The sequence below is a fragment of the Halichoerus grypus genome, chromosome 5 (genome assembly GCF_964656455.1).
Source record: "Halichoerus grypus chromosome 5, mHalGry1.hap1.1, whole genome shotgun sequence".
Lineage (NCBI taxonomy): Eukaryota > Metazoa > Chordata > Mammalia > Carnivora > Phocidae > Halichoerus > Halichoerus grypus.
In genome coordinates, this window is record NC_135716.1 from 11498445 (window position 1) to 11520596 (window position 22152).

General features: G+C 45.5%; 1 protein-coding gene across 7 annotated transcripts in view; it reads left to right on the forward strand.

The window, feature by feature from the left end:
- ASAP1 (ArfGAP with SH3 domain, ankyrin repeat and PH domain 1) overlaps window positions 1–22152 on the forward strand; it is a 353659-nt gene that overhangs the window by 277588 nt on the left and 53919 nt on the right. For all 7 annotated transcript variants that reach the window (XR_013447676.1, XR_013447675.1, XM_078072001.1 and 4 more), the window contains exons 14-17: window positions 11646–11733; window positions 13758–13806; window positions 19463–19626; window positions 21194–21327. Coding sequence is in view for 5 of the 7 variants with exons in the window: in XM_078072001.1 (XP_077928127.1) it covers window positions 11646–11733; window positions 13758–13806; window positions 19463–19626; window positions 21194–21327 (435 nt within the window). In the remaining 2 variants the exon portion in view is untranslated. The remainder of the gene's footprint in view (window positions 1–11645; window positions 11734–13757; window positions 13807–19462; window positions 19627–21193; window positions 21328–22152) is intronic.

Genomic DNA, 22152 nt, shown 5'->3' on the forward strand with positions numbered 1-22152 from the left:
GGTTTCCCAGAAGGGGGAAACAGGGAACCCTGATCGTAAAGGTATTACAAGTATCCGTGAATTTGTCTTTGGATCCGAAGACTGATTTTTTAAAATCTTAAATTTTCAAATTGCTGCAGATGTACAAGGCAACGCATACAGGGGAGCGCCCCCTTCCTTGCCGTAGGTTTAACAACAGGTTTCTGTGATCAGCCTTTATGGTGTTCTGAGGCTATGCTGGATTCCACCCAATTCCACGTCTTTGTCCCCATTGTCACTGCAAGAGAGTATTTTCCTTTCTCCAAGAGATTAGAATCAACACTGAATTGTCAAAGGACAAACCTGGGAGCCCATGAGTCCTGAGCTCAAACCCTTGAACAAGCTGTAGGACTTTTGATGCATTACATAAGCCTTTGGAGCCTCCATTTTATCCAGTGTAAAATGGGTATAATTTACTCATTAAACATTTCATTGATTCCAAGCAGCCCCTGGGCCGCGTGCTAGAGAAGCAGGGATGAATCAATGGCCCCAGGCTCTTGGAGCTTGGAGTGACCGAGGGCTAAGTGCTCGAAGAGAAGTGAGCAGGATGCTGGCGTAGAAAATGAAGGGGCAGCTAGCTACCTATGTGTGGCCAGGGAAGGCTTTGGTGAGCAGATAGCGGTAAAGCTAGGGAGGGGCAGTGCTGGTAGAGGACAGAGGAGGGTCCCCACTCTTGAGCCCAGAAAGCACGTTCAGGGAACCCAAGAGAAGCCAGTGTGGGTGGAAATGGTATCACTTTCCTTACCGTGTTTGAAGAGTCGTTTGGAGGCTTAAATAACACATTCTTTGAAAGCTATTGTTATCTATTTATTCTGGGTGCTTAAAAAAGAGCATTCAAAGAGGAACTTAAAACTTAAAACTTTTATGGTTGATATAGCAGAAGTTCCAATTAAGCAAGAACTATTAAAAAAAAAAAAGACATAACGATATCCTGAACCACTATTATTGTAATTCTCTATTTGAATTGCTCTCTCCCCCGCTTGGCTGATAATTCTGTTTTATGTCTCCTCCATCAGCTTTAGATGGTGCCATTTTTCTTCACCTGATCAGCCAGCTCCTCACCCTCCTGTCCTTGTGAGAGGGCACCCTCATCCCATTCCCTTTTCTTTACAGACCAGAGCTGACTTCTATAAATTAAGTTCAAAATGCAGCCTCAGGTCCCACCCAGCGCTGGTGTTGAGTCCTAATTGTCATGGTCACTCACAGAAGAAACCCCGTTGTTCCAGTGCAGATGATGTTATATGGACATATAAAATAAGCACCACTGTTTCCAAAACTCAGGGGGTCGCTGTGGAATATGTCTCTGGACCTCTGCCACATTGCAAATGCAGAACCAAAGACATCGATGTTTATTAGAGGACTTCCCAAATCCAAGTTCCATGAAATGTATGTTTAGAAATATATCTGGTTACATTTTTTTTTTTTAAAGATTTTATTTATTTATTTATTTGAGAGAGAGAATGAGAGAGAGAGAGCATGAGATGGGGGAGGGTCAGAGGGAGAAGCAGACTCCCCGCTGAGCGGGAAGCCCGATGCGGGACTCGATGCTGGGACTCCAGGATCATGACCTGAGCCGAAGGCAGTTGCTTAACCAACTGAGCCACCCAGGCGCCCCTTTTTTTTAAGATTTTATTTATTTATTTGAGAGAGAGGAAGAACACAGAGTGAGAGGGAGAAGCAGACTCCCGCTGAGCAGGAAACCCGATGCGGGACTCAGTCCCAGGACCCTGGGATCATGACCTGAGCCGAAGGCAGACACTTAACCGACTGTGCCACCCAGGCGCCCATATCTGGTTATGTCTTACAGGTTATTTATAATGCCAATACATTGAACAGGAATTTTTACTGTATTTGAATCCCAAGATGATATATTAGCAGCAACAGTATAGAGTTTATCTCAGATGCAAATTCCTGTGGCTTGCATCTAAATGAACTTGGAAGAAGCTGCAATTGGCTAAATGAACCCAGTGATTCTCAGCCCTGATAGCACAGTAGAACCATCAGGTTCTACCCCCAAAGGCTCTAATTTCATTGGTCTAGAGGTGAAGCCCAAGGATTGCTTCCTGGGTGAAGAGCCACTGAGCCCATGCCTCATTAGCCAGTGTTATAATTCAGAGGGACCAGGGGGTGTTCTTACATAGAGGTCTGTAGATGTCTGCAGCAAATCGCAAGGACTTTTGCAAAGTGTGTGAGCTGGCTTGTAGACCTCATTTATAACTCAGCCATTGTGAAGTCTGATTCTCACCACATGCTTCTTTATTCTAGCCAAGGGTCCTGTTCAGGAACGAAGCAGTAAAATCAACAGAGGGCAGGTCTCCATAGCCTGAGTCCCAAGCATTTCTGGAAGCAGCTCTGACCCCCTCCTCGGGTTGCTCTGTGTCTTCCTGGAGTCCCCTCACCCCCACTCCGTTTGCATGCTCTGTGTCTTCACATTTCCCTGGGCTCTCTCTATTCCTGCATCCCCACCCCACCCCAGCCATGGCCCACAACCCCCAGTTCACCCTGCGTGACCCTCCTGTCAGACAAGATTTGCTGTTCTATTTGAACCTGAGTGATTTTAATGGGTAGCTCTCCAAGAAGTGCTTCCATTTTAACAAGGAATACTGCTTTACTCTAGAGAGAAGTTGACAACAGTAGAGGTTTATATATCAGCTATGTGGACACCATTAGAAGAAATATCTCGGAAATCATTAGTAAGCCTAAAAATAGTAACTAACATTTATTGAGCACACACTACATGTTAGGTGCTTTATGTAGGTTTTCCCACTTAATTTTTATGACACCCTTCCAAGGTAGCTGCTGTTACCTCCATTTAAAGGGACAAAAGTCTGGAAGTCCCTTAACCACCAGGTGCTAGAGCCAGATTCGAACCCAAGAAGTTGAATTCCAGAACTTGTACTACCTGCCACTTGGAAGAGGGGCACCAGACATTGCCTTGGTTCATTATCACAGCAAAGCGGCATCGTTTTCCTTCTTTGTGATGAGAAGACTTGAACTCAGGAGGGCGAAGCTACTTGCTCATGGCTGTTAGTGGATGGCTGGGCCTAGACCCAAAGCCAGGTCAGATTGTCTCCAAAATTATGGATTGTTCCTCCATTCTACCATGTACCTCATAGTATGAATAAATTGCCTTTGTAAATTAACAAAATATTGCATTACTCCAGACAAATGGGCAGGAGCCTCAGTTCCCCAAAGTGTGGCTCCGTGAAAGCCAGGTATTTTTTTTTTTAGAGAGCGTTCACAGGAGCAGGGAGTGGGGGGTGGAGGAGTGTAGAAGGAGAGAGAATCCCAAGCAGGCTCTACACCCAGTGTGGAGCCCAAGATGGGGCTCGATCTCACGATCCTGAGATCACACCTGAGCCAAAATCAATAGACGCTTAACCAACTGAGCCACCCGGGCACCCCTGAAAATCAGGTATTTGGGGCAGTCTCTCATTGTGGCTTCAAAAACCAGCAAGCATCGGACCCTCAGTTCCTCCTGGCGAATCTTCCAGAGGCAAAAGGGCCTCGCGGTGCTGATGCTGTCTAGGATTTGAGGAACTGCCGAATAAACCTGCTTCGTGTGAGGAGCTTGGAGGGAGCTCCTCCAGAGAACTGGTGTCTTAGATGAAGAAGAGGGGGTGAAATTGAATTCAAATGTAAAAGAGGTTACAGATCAGAAGCACCAGTCTTGCAGCTTGTGCGGACTGAGCCTACACAGTGCTCGGGGCTCATTCTCTGTGCTTCCAGTATGATTGGAATTCCAGCAGAAAAGTGAGTGGAGTAAAATCTCATTGGTTTAGAGCCCACAGATTCAGCAGGTGTGCCCGTTTGGTTGCAGTGAATGTGACTGGTTCTTAAAAGGTAAAAGGACTAAAGAAAGTTCTGGTCTTACAAATTTGAAGGTATAAAACAAAAGACCTATGGTCTGAAATTAGTTGGTTAAATGTTACTCCCCACCCCACCCTCCCCAGGATAAGAAATAAGGGAGTCGTTATAAACATTTTACTTTCACCTAACATTCTGCTAGCCATGACCTTAAGGCAAAGTTACTTCACCCTTTTGTGCCTTGGTTTCACCATCTGTGAAGTGGGGGTGATAGTAAGTGGTACTTATTTTAGGGTGGTTGTGCAGATTAAACATGTAAATATATGTGAAAACACTTAGAACAGTATCTGGTACGAGTTCTGTGTAATTGTCAAGACGCTGATAGTGCCCTCATTTTAATTACCAGCCGTTTATATGTAGGGCAATAGAAATCTGTTCTAAATGTTTGCCTCAGCTCCTCACTGCCCATTTTTTTAATAAAATGTAATGAGAATACTTTTTTAAAAATATAGCCTATGGGCTCAGATGTTTTATCATCAAATTACTGCATTTTGTAGAATTATTTTAAAAGGTTTTTGGTTTACAAGTTCTGGTTGGTTAACAAGCCATGGATTACAGTGGTTACTATGGTTACATGGGAAATCAGAGAGTTGAAAAGTTCTTGTGCTGGCCCATGGGGCGCCTGGGTGGCTCAGTCGGTTGAGCATCTGACTTGATTTCAGCTCAGGTCATGATCTCAGGGTTGTGAGATGGAGTCCCGAGTCAGGCTCCGCGCTTAGTGGGGAGTGTGCTTGAGGTTCTCCCTCTCCCTCTGCCCCTTCTCCCACTCGCTCTCTCTCTAAAATAAAATCTTTAAAAACTAATAAAAATTTAAAAGTTTAAGTTTTTTGCTGGCCCAAATTCTATATCTGGCAAGTAGGAGACCCTTGTAGAAATTAGTAAATGGAGTAATGTCCAGCGTGTTCGTCAGTTGCAGTAACAATAACATCAGCCCCCCTTATCAGAAGCCCCGAAAAACTTTTTTTTTTTTTTTAAGATTTTATTTATTTATTTGACAGAGAGAGACACAGCGAGAGAGGGTACACAAGCAGGGGGAGCAGGAGAGGGAGAAGCAGGCTTCCCGTCGAGCAGGGAGCCCGATGCGGGGCTCGATCCCAGGACCCTGGGATCATGACCTGAGCCGAAGGCAGACGCTTAACGACTGAGCCACCAGGCGCCCCTAAACTTTTTTTTTTTTTAATTTACATTATAGCACATGCTCTCAAAAGTAAAATGAAGAGTTCCTGCCGCAGTAAGAGATTTTCAAGGATATCTGCATATTCACAGGGGCCTGGGTGGCTCAGTCGGTTAAGCAGTTAAGAGTCTGCCTTCAGCTCAGGTCATGATCCCAGGGTCCTGGGATTGAGTCCCACGTTGGGCTCCCTGCTCCGTGGGGAGTCTGCTTCTCCCTCTCCCTTGGTCCATCTCCCTGCTCATTCTCTCTCTCTTTCTCTCAAATAAATAAATAAAATCTTGGTGGAAAAAAAGAATATCTGCATATTCAAATATATCTTTCTCACACATATATTCTGCCAACTGGAAATGAGTACTGTGGTGTAAATGGTTGGGATGCTTAAGTCATGCACACTCTAGAATGAAGTACTTCAGTAATTACTAGTTAGATGATCACCTCCTCCCCTAAGTTATATGAAGGACAACTAAAGGGGAGGAGAGCTTTCATTGTAGCCACAAGATAGTAATTTTGGAACGTGGAATATGTCCAGAATGGGCAGGATTTCTCAACAGAAGTATTAAGCGATTTGGAGGGAAGTAAGAAAACTGGCCATTCCAGGATAGGAAGAACAAAGCAAGAAAGATGTTTTCACTTACTATGTAAATGTCCCAAGGGCTTGCCTTGACAAGGGAACAGCTTGATAAATGGGAAAGGCTCTGGGAAGGAATTTGTTCAAATCTCAGCTTTGCTTTTTTACTTTCTATAAAACATTGGTCAGTTTACTTTCGCCTTCCTGACCCTCGGTTTCCTCATCTGTGAAATGGGTACATAACAGTACGCAGCTATTGGGGTTATTGCAAAAATTGCATAATAAAATTTACAAAAGTACCTAGCAGTTTATTAGGTGCCCAGTAAATGAATACTGTTACCTTGCCCCCAAATAAACTGAAATACTTTCCAAAAAGCAGTAGTTTTAATGTACTAAAATATTAGAGATAAGATCTCTCTGCAAGGTGGTAGGTATTCAGTATGTACCTAATATCTTGCTGGAGGGTGATTGTGGTTATTGACTGCATGCCAAATATATGTGTCCCTCTAGGGCAGAGTAGGTGTCTAAATAAATACTGAGAGAACAAAAAGTTTGAAATGACCATAATGATCAGAACAGCCTTATTACCAAGTATTAGCAGAGAAAGTGAAGGGAGCTTTATTATTTTTACCTCTTTCCACAAAACGGCCTCAGCCTGGTGGGGTCAGGCTTATCACCCAAGTAAATAATGATGTTCACTTCTTGTTTGTGAAGCAGAGCCATTCAGTAGGATGATGGAGGGAAATAATTTCATTCCTGGATACTAATTCCAGTAGCAGCTGTTTCCTGCTAACAGAGAAATAAGCCTGCACTAACAACTTCACACTTCCAGCAAAAACATTTCACCGTGGTGCACACTGAGCTGTTTGAGGACAAATGCGTGGTGTTTGTTTTCTTCCCGGAGACGCAGAAACGTTAATCAGAGTTGACTCATTCTGTTTCTACATGCATTTCTACTTACACGTCTGATGATTTTCCTAGCTGAACAGCATTTTCTGTTTTGAGTGGCAGAGCATTATGTCAGAGGGATAATATCTTCATCACTTCTGCTCATGGAACGTGTTCGGAGCTTCCCTAGTTGGAACATTTTCAAAAATGAAAAACTCGAGGGTGGTCTTGCCGTGTGTATGTGTGTCTGTGTGTGTGTGTGTGTAAAATGAACACATCTGTGTATATTGTTAATCGAAAAAAAAGTTTGCAAAACAATATATGCAACTTGAACTGACCCGTGATTTTTTAAAACAGACATCTCTCTCTCTCCCTCTGTCTCACACACACAAACATACACACATCTTGTTGAAGTCAGTGTATTAACAACAGTGTCTGGGTATAAAAGTGAAATTACCAGGTAGTGTTCAGTTTCTTCTTCGCACTGTCTGTGTCCCCTAGTGTTTCTTCAGTCAATATTGTTCTTGTAATGAAAAGTGAAATCTGTAAGAGGACAAGTCTCAGAGTTTCAGGGAACAGAGCCGTAAAACGTTCAGTTTTTAAACCCGTCAGACCTGTATTTGGAATAGAAGCACCAGTAGCTGTTGAAAGATGCTGCTTCAAAGCAGACCCCACAGGCACAGCGCAGCCTTCCCTCCGCTCACCATCCAGGTGCCTGGACTGAGTGATGCACATCCTATATAGAGGTCACTTTTGGAATCATTGATTAAAAGTCTCACTTTTTTGTCAGTATCTTGAGTCCCCGGCCCGCAGTACCATGACTGTAGCTTTGATTCAGGCCCCCATCATTGCTCATCAATCTTGCACTTTCAGCCGTCTCCCCCAAGCACCCCCTGAATACACATGTATGTGCGCACTCCTCAGACGGACCCTTCACTAGATTGCCAGAGCCACTGGGGTGGGAATGTGAGCCCCTCAGCCTGACAGGCGGTTCTCCCCCACTCCCCTCCTCCCCCTGGCATCACTGCCGCGCTGGTCTCCTCTTACCCCCAGGTGCGTTCACCTGCTCCTCCTCACTGTCCCCACCCCCCTGCCTTGTTCATACTCCCCCTCCTCTGTGGGCCACGCCCGGGTCGGGCAGCCCACATTCTAGGTCCGGGCCTCGGTCTGCTTCCCGTAGCTGCTTGATGGCACAGTGCTTTCCGTATGTGCTTGGGGTGTTGCAGAGGCTTTACTATTTAGCTAAATAAATAAGTAAACAGGTATTTCAAATAGGCTTCTAAAATTTCTCGTCAGTTACAAAAGTAACTGGGAGAAAATCAAATGACCTGAGAAGACATGAAAGTAGAAGTGAATCTTGGGCATCCTGGCTCTCTGTTTCTAACCCTTACTCTTCTCAGAAGGAGATGTTCTGTCGTGTCTAGGGCTTCTGGCTGCTTCCTGAGACCGTGCCGCATGGTGGAAGCAGGAGGAGGAGTGGGACTTTGGTCCACTCAGACCTGGGTTCTGCTCCAGGCTCTGCCATCTCCTTACTGGGAGAAGTTAGGGACATGAGTTAACCTCTCTGCGCCTCTGCCTCTTCATCTCACTTAGGATAAGAAACTAAAATGACTTCCCTCACAGGTGCACTATAGTACATCAGATGGTGTATGTAAGGCAACTGGAATGCTGTCATTCATTTCATAAAACATTTATTGAGCACCTGCTGTATGATGCCAGGCCCATTTTAGTGAACAGAAAAGTGTGTGCCCTTAGCGGGAAGAAAGAGGTGAAGGAAAGAGTCATAAGATCCAGGAAGACAACAGAGCCGGTGTAAAAGGGATGGAAAGTCGCTGGTCAGGCCATCTCTGAGGAGGTGCTGATTTTGAGAGACCTGAAGAGAGGGAGGGAGCGAGCCTGCAGCTGTAGGAAGGGCGGCAGGGGTGTGAACCGCGGGAGGGAGGGAGGCCTGGGCTCGTCACCGCCCAGCAGGGGGAGCTGCAGGCCCAGTGGCAGGAGCTGGTCCGAGGAGCCTGGAAGCAGTTCTTGGAGTCTTCGTACAGAGTGGGGTTTTTGTCCTGAGCCTGGTAGGAATCATCAACAGTAAGGACTCAGTAAATACATGCTTTCATTGCTTTTTTTCTTTCCTTTACTTAAACAATATGAAGGCATTTCCTCAACTGTACACAGAGATGTAGCCCAGGGCAAGTCACTCAGTCTTACTTTGATTTTAGTCTGCCAAAATGCCAGGAAGATTATACCTTTTTTAATCAATATACCTATAAATTAGTACTAAATATTGAGAAAGTGCTTTGAAATTTTGGTAAGTTATACAAACCTGGGTTTCTAGTATTACTCCAGTGATTCCTGAGCCTTCTGGGGCCTTGGTCTGAGGACTTTGGTTGAGCATACCGCTCTATGTTCTGGCATTTGTGGGCTCGGTCCTGGCCACGCTGGCTGCTTCAGCAGTCAGAAATTGTGTTCTTTGCTCCTCAGATTCACACTTGGCGTGATAGGTCATTTGCCAGGTGTCTCACTGGCATTTGGGGGAAGAGCACTATATGTAGGCAAATGCCCCTGTGTCAGATGCAGTGCGTGTTGGTGTGGCAAGTGTCAGGCCAGTAGGCTTGACAAAATACCAAGGGAGTAAGTATCCTGTGTCATCGTGATGGGAGTTGTGGGCCAACTGTTTAGGACCCTTATCATCAGAAGCCTTCTGGTAATGTATACTCTGAGGTAGTCCATGCTTAGAAATGAGAGGTGAATGGTGCTGTTTAACTTTTCTGAATACAGTTAATACTAAGTATTTTTTTTCTTTCTGAAAATGTTATACCTGTTCCTTGATTGTATCTGTTGGTGAGGTTATTCAGAAACACTGGAGTAACGTGGATTTGGGGAGAGAAAAAATCATCTAGTTAATCTTCTGCTACATTCAAACGTGAACAGTGTCTAAAAAATTCTTAAGTTTTGGGGCACCTGGGTGGCTCAGTCGGTTAAGCGTCTGCCTTCGGCTCAGGTCATGGTCCCAGGGTCCTGGGATCGAGCCCCCACATCTGGCTCCCTGCTCAGCGGAGAGCCTGCTTCTCTCTCTCCCTCTCCCTCTGCTGCTCCCCCTTCTTGTGCTCTCTCTCTCTGTGTCATATAAATAAATTAAAAAAAAAAATTCTTAAGTTTTTCCAAGAGATTCCTGGACTTAGGGTAAGAAACCTGAAACCTCTTATTATGTGTAATCATCTGAAGCGCGGGAAGTTCTTCCTTCTGTCTGGCTCAGATCTTCTACGATTTGAGCGCATTTCTTCTTCATCTGTGCAAATGGAAAACAGCTGTCCCGCTTTCCCCCATAACCACCTTTCATGTTCTCAAGGATGGTTATTAAATCACTCCCTAGTCGTCTTTCCTCGGAACTAAATAGTGCCTTCAGCCGGTCTTCAAAGTGCCCATTTTCCACTCCTTTAATCATCTCCTGATCTTTCCTAAGCTTTTCTCCATTCTTCTTTAAATGTGGATGCCAAACTGGAATACAGTATTCTGTGGAGAGTCTCACGGTGAACTGGGATCTGGGATTGCTACCTGTTCAGGCTGTCCGAGGTGATTGTCTTTCGTATGGTAATGCAGCCAGCTTAACCAGCATCCAGAAGGATAAACTGTAAGACAGTTTCCTTTCCAGTGGGGGGGGTGGAGGGGGAGAGGGGCGGGGGTGGGTCCTAGTTGTGGCTGCAACTGTGGGTTTTGGAGCCTGAGGCCCGTAGCAAACCAAACTCCAGGTCCATTCTGAGAACAACTTGCAAGGCCTACAAACTCCCGCCTCCCCCTTCTGGGCTTGGCAGCCAGTTCTGTAGTGTAGGACTCCTCTCCCAGGGGCTCGTTCCTCTTAGGCAGAACTGTCCTGCAAGAGACTTCAAGGCCGGTGTCCATGCCTGAGTCAAACGTCCATGCCGTAAACATGAAGTCCCTTGGGGTCTCTCACTTCCTCCCCCAGACAGCTTGCTTTGGAACAGATTCAGGACAAGAGGCATTGTTTTCTGGGTCTAATCTCATTGAAATCACAGAGGGAGGAGGATCTCAAAAACGGTTTAGCAAGCACAGGAAGGTAATTTAATTGCCTAGTGTCCGTTATGGAGAGTAAGAGGAGCAACGTGTCATTGAAATTGTCTTGATCACGTGCCATCCCTGTTGTTCGGGGTTTGAGATTGGGTCATTGACGTGTGACCTTTTCCTACCCTCTCCCCCTCTTGTTTTTCCCTAAAACATAAGTTCCTTGGGTGTAAATGGTCCTGGAGTGGGGATTTTCAGAATCACCTATCGGTAGAGGCAAGAATACAGGACTGGAGTGTTCCGTTGCTTCCTTCCGCAGGCTTGTGTTCAAGTGAAGCCCAGCCTGGGCACGCAGACATTTCACGCCTTGGCCAGTTCCTGCACGAAGCAGGCATGCTGGCATCAGCCACCGGCCAACCTGTGACCTTGGACAGATACAGGCAGGAGACAAGAAAGAGTTTTGACCAGAGGATTCTGTGGCAAGACTCCATGTGGGCAAAGCCTAAATTAGCATGCCTATCTGAATTCTGCAGGGCCTGAATGAATTATATGTGTGACCGAGAGATTTGCTGATGATAAATGATATGAAATCCTTATTATATTTTCCCTCTCTCCAGATTTTGGGGCTCATTAGCAGTGTCTCATTAAGCAGTGTCTCACAGGTCAATTGTCTTTGCACATTTGAGAGAAGAACTAAATTTTGCATTACCACTAAAATCTGTGGATCCCTGAGACATCACGTTTGGGTCGATTGATTACTGGGGTCATTTTGAGTCAGCTACATTTCACCGTAAGATACAGAATGGAGAGCACCAACTGTTCATGCTTGGGTGTATGGAAGCTGAGAGAGGTGTGTTTCCATCGAGCGTGCCCACTCTTCAGTACCAGTGAGGTGGATTATCTTGGTTCTATTCTGATTACTCACCGGGATGTTTATGTACAGTTAAAAAGCATGTGTAAGATTTTTGTCCTTGTTTAACGAGCTGCAGAATTCTACTGGGGTAGATGAGACTCCGTCACAGGTACCGCATGAAACTGCGCGCCAGACCCACGGGGCGTTGACCCTGCGAGTGAGGGGACAGTGCAACTTATAAACTCCCTCATTTTCTCTTTTAGTCTAACAGGCAACCCGCTAAGTTGAACCTTCTCACCTGCCAGGTGAAACCCAATGCCGAGGACAAGAAGTCTTTTGACCTGATATCACGTGAGTCCTCTTCCTCTCCCGGTCAGTTGCTGTGGCTTCTGACCCTGTGCATCTCCATCTCTGGGCGTGGAAGCAGCAGACCTCTTCATTTACAGTGAGCCCCACCCACAGGGGGAAGGCAGGACAGGGTCAGATCCCACCCGCAGTAGAATCGAATTGAGATGCATACATTAAACTAGACCAATTCTTGACCATGAGCCCGCAGCTTTATCCCCTCGGAGAGATTTTTGTACATACATCCCTATTTCTCTCTTAGATCTGCTGAATCACAGTCTTTGCTGTGAAGCCCAGACAAATATTTTTTAAGAAGCCCCAGGTGATTCTGATGTGTACCTGTGGTTAAGAATCTCTGGCATGGACTTGAGAATGCAGCTGGGCCACGTAAGCATACAGGAGTTATAACCATGCCCTGAGTTTCGTCCTTGCAAAACAGGGCCTTAAAAATCATCTTGCTTCACGAAGGGAAGAACTGCATCCCATCACTCTCTTATCCATGGGTCCTCGTGTGCTTTTCTCTTGTGATGAGGACACATAATGACCCTCCCATTCCTCAACCTATGGCCTGTATCCTCATGGTCTTCGGAGAGTGGGGAAAGACTGTTCTCTAGACTGACTTCTGTGCTTACACTGGTCCCAAGGGGGCACTTATGGACCCCGGTAGCTGAAGGGACACCTCTTTATAAAGGATGAGGATGGTAATGCCAATAAAATGACTCACCTATATTCTGAAATCCTGCACGTTAACCTTCAGTATTCGTCCTTCTCTCTAGAGCCCCGTGGGGCTGTCCAACAGCTTAAGTGCATGATCTGTGTGCAGATCATAGAAGTACTCTCCTGCCCCTTGCAGTCCTTCTGATGTAGTTGTGTGAATGGAAGCCCCAAAACAGTTTCAACCCAAAGGACTGAATCTGTTATGAGACCCTTTAGGTGGAGTCCAACCTGGATTACGCAGCATCTGTTAAAGTTCAGAGTCCCCATGATTTTTATGACCAAGAAATTTCCTAGGTTATTGATGAGAAAGAAGTACAAAAAGTTGGGAGTTACGACTCCGAAAAGCTAAAACTCCAAGAAGTGAGAGCCCGTAGGTTATTAATAACTGTCATCACTCATTGAGCAACTAATATGTACTAGGTGCTTTATATACATTATGGCCACTCCTCACAAAAGCCCTATCAGTTTTCTATTTTATGGAAGAGAAAACTGAGGCTCAGAGACATTCAGTGACTTACCCAAGGTCACACAGCAGTAAACCAAGGACTGGATTCAGCCAAGGCTCTTGGGCTCTACTATGCATGGCCTGTTCTTGGACAAACATTCTTTTTCTCTCTCAAGGAGATGAGGGGTGTGAGTACCTGACCTGGAGTAATCATGTAGTGATTGACTGGTTAGTTTGACCTGAATATGTTGAAACATTCTAGCAAATCCTGAATTTTGAGAAAGAGCCTGCCTTATTATGTACAGCTGCCCAAACTCTCCACGTTAGGCTGTTCCCTCCTGACCTGGGGGCAGCTTGAAGGTGAACCTTGAGCATGTTCGAAGCCCTTCCTCCCTGAAGCCTGATTCAGCCAGTGAGCAGCCTTGGGCAGCGTATGCCTACTTGGTGGAGCTGCCCTGTGAGCTACGAATCATTTCAGAAAAGTAATTTTTTTTAAAGGTAACACAATAAAAGGCACATTGAAAATGAAAAAATAACATACCGAACTGCCAGCTGGTAGTCTCCAGTTGGTGGAGACATCCACTTTGATCCCATAGGCTCTATCCCCCTTTCCATCTTTTTTTCAAAAGAAGTGCCAGATGTTTGGTATTTGCCTGTATTTTATTGTATTTCTCTTGCACTTCAGAAAAATAATGTTGACAAAGTGAATTGTATAACTGCTAAATCAAAATGGTGTAAAAATAAGATAATATTAAAAATCTAAACTTTTGCTGTGTTTTTTTTTTTCCCAGAAACTTTCATAATTTACTTTATAGCTGAAGGTATTCTGCTTTCTGAAGTTTCCCTTGTTTTCTTCTTTGTATTTCAGATAACAGGACGTATCACTTTCAGGCAGAAGATGAGCAGGATTATGTAGCGTAAGTTGTTTTTGATGGCACAATGTCTGGAACTGAAAAGGCATTCTCTCCCGTACAACATACCTTAAAATTTCCTTTTTGTTACTGAGAACCTCTCCTGCGGGTTCCACGTGCTTCTGCCTCACCTCTGGACCTCACGTGTTGCTCCTCTCTCTGTCCGGATGCTCGGTAAACCCTGATACCTCCTTCAAGATTCAGCTCAGGCCTCACCATCCAGGGGCTCTGCTCCTGCCTGTCACCCCCGGGCCTCCTCACACTCCTCGATGATCCTCTAGTTCAGTCTGAGCCCTCTAAAGACTGAGAGCTCTTGAGGGCAAGGACTGTGCCTTACTCACCTTTAATCGCATCCCCTGCACTGAGGAGGGGCTTACCGGTGTCGAGCCCGTCTGCCTGGATGCTTGGCTGTTAACTGCAAGGGGAGAGGAGAGCCTGGCCCTGAAGAACAGTATGGGCAGGTGCCCCCTGTGGGTGAGCGTGGCTCAGGAGCTCAGAGTAGGGGGGAGAACTGGCTTTGGTGTCCCACACTCCTGGGTGGGACGCGCCTACCTCACCTGACCAGGTATATGACCTTAGATGGCTCCCCACCCCCTTTCTTCATGTTATCCCTGGTCCTGGGCCGTCTTCATTGCCTCTTCCTTCCTGTAGCCTGCCAGGCAGTGTGGGACCATTACATCCTCAGCTGCTTGGGAGGGAGGATGTTAGTGTTAAAGCTGGTAGTTAAACCTTTTTGTAGCATTCGCATTTTCAAACCCCTGTCCCATCAGTGACACACAATAAATGTTATTTTCCTTCCTTACTGATTTCTGGAGAGTCACCGAATTCTGTTCACCCCCCTTTCACCTTATACTCACCCCTTTTCTCTCTCCCTCTTCTTTCCCCTCTCTCCTCCTCCTCTGGAGAATTCTACTCTTTCCCCTAAAGGGTCAAAAAGAGAATAAAGAATGGGTCGAAAAGATGCACAGTTGGGAGACACAAAGCAAAAAGGGTGGGGGGGTGCTGAGAGAGAAGATAAGAGAGGTGAAGGAAAAGGAGGAGAAAAGTCTTTGACCCATTCATTCATCTGAAGGTTTAGTGAACGCCGATTCCGGGCTGAGAACTGTGCAAAGCATGGAGAATACAAGGCTAAGTTAGACGGAGCCCCTGCTCTGAAGAAACTCGGTCTGTGCTGGAGGAGAAGGCAGGGGGCAGAGGGCAGGGACAGAGAGAGGAGGCAGTGTGCTGTGGGAACCCACGGGGGCACACTCCCTCTTGGCTGGTTCTCGGGAGTGGTGCTCAGAGATGACTTCCAAGAGGAAAGGAAGCAGCCCGAGCTGGCTCAGGAAGGTGCAGGAAGGTTATAAATACTCTGTACTCTGGGTGCCTAGAAGCAGCAGGGAGGAATAAAAGGGAAGCAACTGATGGCTAGATGTTACTGATCTGGGGTTGGCCACCTGGAGAGTGGCTGGAGAAGAAAGAAGAACAGGAGAGGTCAGGAGGGCTGGCCTTCCACCCTCAGACTCAGGTAGTACTTAGTGAGATCATACGATGCTTAATGCATGTCAGCAGAGGCTGTTACCCCAACGAGGACGCTGAGAGGCAGTGTGCCCATGGTCACAGTCCCGGGAGCCTCAGGGTCTTATGGTCAAGTTAGGGAAGGACATCCTTCAGGGTACAGTGGGTCTCATTGCCCTCAGTATTGGTGCTCGCTGTGAGCCAGCAGGGGCTCACTTACCATCTCTCCAATCATGTCAATCACAAGGTTGGCTTGCTTATGCCCATTTTGCAGATGATTAAACAAACTAAGTGAGGTTAAGGGACTTGTTTTGACCTCAACATGAAATCGTAGATATGTGATTGGAACACTGGCCCTAATGCCCACGCGGTTATGCCATTTCCAGTTCATCACGCTGATGCCATAAAATATTCAGCTGTGTGATGAGAGTCCATGGGTTGCAGGACAGGAACTCAGAGGGGATGGTTGAAGAGTCCAGACCATTACGTTTGCCTTGACTTGGTTCGTATCACTTGGTTTACTTTTAGAAACTTCAGGCCCTCCTTTGTAAGACATGGGAACAACAGTAGGTGCTTGATTAAGGCCCCTTTTGGAAGGTAGCACTGAAAGGTGATGCGAGCAGATGAGCATCCCTGGTGGTGATGGGGCCTACTGGGTCCTGCTGGAGAGGGTGCGGCAGGTAGTCACGTGTGTGGGGCGCTCCAGACATGTGTCCCGTAAGAATTTCCTGGACTCAGGGCGCCTGGGTGGCTCAGTCAGTTAAGCGTCTGCCCTCAGCTCAGGTCATGATCCCAGAGTCCTGGGATCGAGCCCCGCATCGGGCTCCCTGCTCAGCGGGGAGTCTGCTTCTCACTCTGTCCCTCCCCCTGCTTGTGCTCTGTCTCTCTCTGTCTCTCTCTGTCAAATAAATAAATATTTTATTTTAAAAATTTCCTGGACAGAATTCCAAAATCACCTTGGAATATTGCTTCCCCTTCTCATATTTCACTCTTTCCTCCTCTTTTTCTTTCCTCTCCCCTAAACCCCTACGTGGGAGAACAGGTAAGAGATCTGTGTTGAGGCAGGGAATGCATTCGCTTCTTCTTTGTTCACATCTCAAACCCAAGCCGTTAGTATTGTATTTACTCTGACTTACAGAGAACTCAGTCCCAGTTTGGTCAAAGAGGTATAGGCTTCTTGCCCGTGGGACTTAACATCCTTTAGTAGAAGGCTTGCTTGGCCCATCCAGCAGCTGTGACTCATCTGCACTTGGCTTTCTGTGGGGCTGGTGGTGGCAACAGGGGCTTCGTTTTGAGTGATGTTGGAGGGAATGCATTCTGCAGAGGAAGCACGGGTGTGCGCACACACCCACACACACCACCCCCACCCCAGAGGAGGCTTCAGTTCCTCCTCATTTACTTCCAAGCTACATAGAGACCATTTTACAGCATCGCTGAGTTTCTTTCTCATGTGAAGGTGTCCAGTGGAATTAAATGTAGAAGACATTCTAACAAAGGGCAGCTGTGTGTTTTGTCAGTAAGAAGGAGGTTACAGACCTTGCTTGCAGGGCTTTAGGACTGAAGATAAAATGTATGAAGTTCCTAGTACAGTGCCAAGGTTGTTAATCCTGTAAACTCAAAGCAACTTTAGAGTCTTAAAATACAACGATGCGTTATTTTCTTTCTTATACTGCTTGGTATGCCTGTTACTTTAAAATAACTTAGAAGTTTATTTTTTAGTTGTCAGAAGTGGGTGCTTTGATTCTTGACCCTTTGAAATGTAGCCAGTCCATTGCACCAAATCTGAATTATCCCTCCAGAAAGTTAATTGTCCTTAAGATATGTATTTTCTAATTATCAGTACCAACTCCTTTATTTATTTATTTGTCCTGACCTCTTGAGTGAGGAGGTAGATGTGGCATAATGAAGGGACCCCAGAAAGGGACTGGGGGAGGGGGTGTCAGCAGCATGTTTCCGTCCAGTGTGACACCCGTCCTACTGGAGTCATCAACCTCTCTAGGCTTGTGCTGCCTCATCTATAAGGACTGTCAGCCCCAACTCAGAGGCTTGCTGGAGGATTACATCCCCAGAATTATAAGGGGGGGCACCTGGGTGGCGCAGTCGATTAAGCATCCAACTCTTGATTTCAGCTCAGGTCGTGGTCTCAGGGTTGTGAGATTGAGCCCCCCGTCGGGCTCCGTGCTGGCCGTGGAGCCAGCTTGGGATTCTCTCTCCCTCTCCCTCTGCCCCACCCCACACCGCTCATGCACTCGCTCTAAAAAAAAAAAATTATAAGTCCTTGGCATGCAGTAGATCGTGCTATGTTGGATTGCCAGAATATCGTAATGCTTAAGGAAAACAAAGCAGAGACTCTGCAGACAAAGTGAAAACTCCAGTAACACAATGCCACTGATTAAATACACTGTTGAGCCCAGTGTTTTGAATTGTTTTTAAGAAACCAATTTCTGGTTTTTACCATGAGACTAAATGATAGAAAAAATATTCTCTAATTTAGAAGGTATTGAATCACACACATACACGCACACACACCTGCCGCATTCCTAGGTTTTGAGGTGTTGAGTTTTGGGCAGCACACGGAACCGCTGAGCTGTGCAAATGTATTTGTTACAACACACGGAAGCTTTGCGCCCCCTACAGTCACAGGTGTGCCTTGCAGTTCACATGCGCCATGTAATTTGGATTTGGTTTGGTTTGTAATTCTCATTGCTGTGACCCTGACTTACTCTAAACCTTAGCCCTAGCCCTGTGTCGTATGTCATCCTGAAATACACCCAAAAAACCGAGACTCCGTTCTGAACCTCTGTGCTCTCTCTTGGGGGCAGTTATTAGCTGTCTGAATAGTAGATGAGAACAAACTATGGTTTGGAAATGTTTTTCATTTTCTTCTTTAAAAAAATTAACTGGGGCACCTGGGTCAGTCAGTGAGGCGTCTGCCTTCAGCTCAGGTCATGATCCCAGGGTCCTGGGATCGAGCCCCTGTCGGGCTCTGCTCCGTGGGGAGCCTGCTTCTCCCTCTGCCTGCCACGCTTCCCTACTTGTGCTCCCTCTCTCTCTGTCAAATAAATAAATAAAATCTTTTTATTTTTTTTAATTAGGTTTTTTTCTCCTTCATGAAAGTAATACAAGCCCATTATGGGTTTGGGAAATTATAGAAAGGCAGAATGAAGCAATCCATCTATCCATTATTCCTACAGAAAATTACTCAGAAAAAGCTAGTGTTAACGTTTTGGTGAATTTCCTTCTAGCCTTTTTTTCCCCAAACAGAAGTACCTAAAACCCTATATATCTTTAAATTTGGGATTATAGCACATAAACAGTTTTTTCTTGTTTATTTCACAAAACATTGTGAGCACTTCCCTAGTGTCATCCAAAACTTAGTTGAAAACTTTGTCAGCTATACTTCAATTCTAAAAGCTCAATCTAGAAAAATTAGTTGAAAATTTAAATTTAATACCTGATTAACTGTTCCACTCTGTGGTTATTTCGTGCTTTAATAATGAGCCCTTGTTGTTGTGGATTCAGGTGGTTTTATGCCTAGACCAGTAGCAGACGGTTGTGTTGTTTGGTTCATACTGTGATCACGCTGCATACGTGATTTCGTAGTCTGTACTTTTTATTTCATATTATTAACAGCATGTTTCTGTTACTACACCTCTGCCACAAGCATGAGTTCTCACAGCTGCTCATGAAATAGCCCTTCGTTTTCGCTTCCAAGCCCCCACCCCCACCCCATACCACAGTGGACTTCCAGAGAACAGATGCCTTGTGCTAAACTTTTTCTTGCCTTCTGTCCATTTGTCACCAGTTCTTTCTCATCCTTGCATTGGGTTGGTCCTGCGCCAAGTCCTCTTCTTTCTGACATTTGCTTTCTTCTGTCCAAATGGACAGGAACGCACCTTGTCACACCTTCAGGCCCTCAGTGATGTGGACTTTACCTCTCGTCTGTTCCTCTCCCCTCTCTCGTTTTCTCCAACATGTTGCTTGACAGTCTTTTAACTTTCTCTTTCCTTTGAATTTAATTTCTTTCATTTTTTTCCTCACTTTATTGCTGGGGTGGGGGGGGGTGTCTCTTTTGGAAGTTCTTGACGAAAACAGATTTTTTGCAGTGGCAGGAGAAATCAGTGGCTTTGCCCTTACTTTTCCTTCCTCTTGTTTTCGACAACAGATGGATATCAGTATTGACAAATAGCAAAGAAGAGGCCCTCACTATGGCCTTCCGTGGAGAGCAGAGCACAGGGGAGAACAGTCTGGAAGACCTGACAAAAGCCATCATTGAGGACGTCCAGCGGCTCCCTGGGAATGACGTCTGCTGCGATTGCGGCTCGTCAGGTATTTGCCCCCAAACTTGATCTGGCTTCTTAAATAGCCTTTCTCCTCCCATAGAATAAACATGAGCTAGTTATTTAAATCCTTATCTCCTTATGGACACAGACACACACCCACCACAAACTTCCATCTTGAACGGTCCCACTTCTGGGCTGCTTTAACACATGCTGTTTGTTCAGCATGGAAAACTCCCACCTGCTCTCCTCAAATGCCCCAAATGGCCACCTGCCCAAATGCTACCAGTTAAATGAGCACTGTGGACATACAGAGAGAGCCCTGGATGCAGAGTCCCTCATCCTGGTTTTGAATCACCAGCCTGGCACTCACAGCCTGGATGACCTCATGCCAAGTGCCCACACTAGTCTCATCTTCAGGGATAATAAACCTCTGTTGTTATGAGGACTTAATAAAATGCTATATCTGAAATCGTCCCAACGTGTTATACATTACTTTCCTTCCTTTCTGCTCGGTGAACTAGCCCCAACGCCTATGTCACATGGTCACCTTCCCCCAAACTTCTGATTTCAAGTAGCATCTGTATTAAGTAGGTATTGGCAGTAGGTAATGTGCATTCAGTGCTTACATTTTAATAAGGATTCTGGTAGTTGTTTTAGTTTCTGTTCTCTTATTGAATCCTCGCAGATGCTCTGTGAGCAAGATACTAACATCCTCGCCATTTTACAGATGAGAAAACTAGGGGACTCTGAGAAGTTAAGTGACCTCCCAAGGTCACACATCTAGTAGGGATCAGAACACGGATGCAAACCTGTGATTGTTAAGCATCATGATATACCTTCTAATTGTTTTCCTTGTGAAAATGGACTTCTCCATACACCATGCCTTGAGCACCTCAGAGACACATCCCCCAGTTTCTGCTGTGTTCGTGTCCCTGTGGGATAAGTGACTCACACACTCACATAGTGAGCATGTGGCAGAGGGGTCGGAAGTCCTCAGGTACTGATCACTCCAAAAGAAGCTTGCCACAGGGAGTGAACCCTGAAGGTTTTGGTAACACGGGAATACTCATTCCCTCTGTTGTGGAGCCCTTGGGGGGTTGTAGAAATAGCTTAGGTCTGTGAAGGAAGCCTTTGACGTTCAGTATTTACAGCTGTCTTACTACCAGGAGGTGCTTGTGGAGACGCCGTGACCAGGATGGTGGGTCAGTGCAGGTCGTAACTGGGAGGTTCACGATAGCTTATGAACCGAGTCCCCTGAGCCACACGTCAGTCACTGCCAAGGATGACATCTCTCCCAAGGATGTCTCATGGGGCCTCCCAGCAAAAGTCATTCTCACATTTTCACAAGAATAAAGCACTTAATTTTGTTTTCAATTCAATATTGAAAGAAAACAGTTTTAAATTTCTTTTAGCACCCATATCACTCTCTGAGAAGGTGGTAAGCTTCGTATGCGCCCTTAGGCTAAACCACAAGCTTCCATGTCTTCCATTTAAATCTTTCCCTTTTAATTCTTAACAAGTTTTACTACTCTTGTTTTAGCTTCCTTTGTAGTTGGCACACGAAAATTAGGTCGTGTTTGTTTCATTGTCTTCAAAATGTTCTTTCCACACAGAACCCACCTGGCTTTCAACCAACTTGGGTATTTTGACCTGTATAGAATGTTCCGGCATCCATAGGGAAATGGGGGTTCACATTTCTCGCATTCAGTCTTTGGAACTAGACAAATTAGGAACTTCTGAACTCTTGGTGAGTAGTGACCTGTACTTAGAAATGTATATTGTCATAAATATATGTAATAACGTGGCTTTGGAGTGTCCTGTTTCTGCTGAGTACAAAGAATTGCAGTTCTTGAATTTCGTGAATTTGCATGGATATTTAAAATGTAAATTTTGTGGTATGTAATGTTGACTGTCTCTATTTCCTTTCTAAAGAACTGGTGAATCATACATTTCTATAATTAGTTCACCTAAACTGGCTCTTTTCTTCTGGGATGGGCTTTTTCAAAGCTGCCTTTTCCTTTCAGAATTAGTTTTTATATGATTCACTCACTACAGTAAAGGGAATTAGGTGTTAAACTCACATGATCACTTTACTTAATGGTCTGTGTTACTAAAAATAGTGACTAAAGAGTCTGTCTCTGTTTTTCCCATTTGTAAGTTTGTAGAAGCCCCCATGAACCGAGAGTGGCCATAAAGCCCATCAGTCCTTAACCCATAACTTCTTCTAAGCAACGATGGTCTGTGTTTGTATGAGCCCCTGATCTAGGAAGTAGCAAATTCAGGAAGTATCATACTAATGCTTATCTCCCTGATTCATATCTGATCTTATACCTAACACATTCTTCTTGAGTGTGGAAGTGGTGTCACTCCATCTCCTTGACTTAAGCTAGTGAAACCCAGTTGGCAACTAGAAATAGGGACAGTCCAAATCCTAAACACTTGCCAGGTAATAAACCCAAGATTTTACCCCAGAGACCTGATAGCATGAATGCTTCTTAAGCCTTGCATTGCTCCCCAGATTATCTGAACGACCAGAGGCCCTTCAGGACAGATTTTCCTGGGAGGGTCTTGA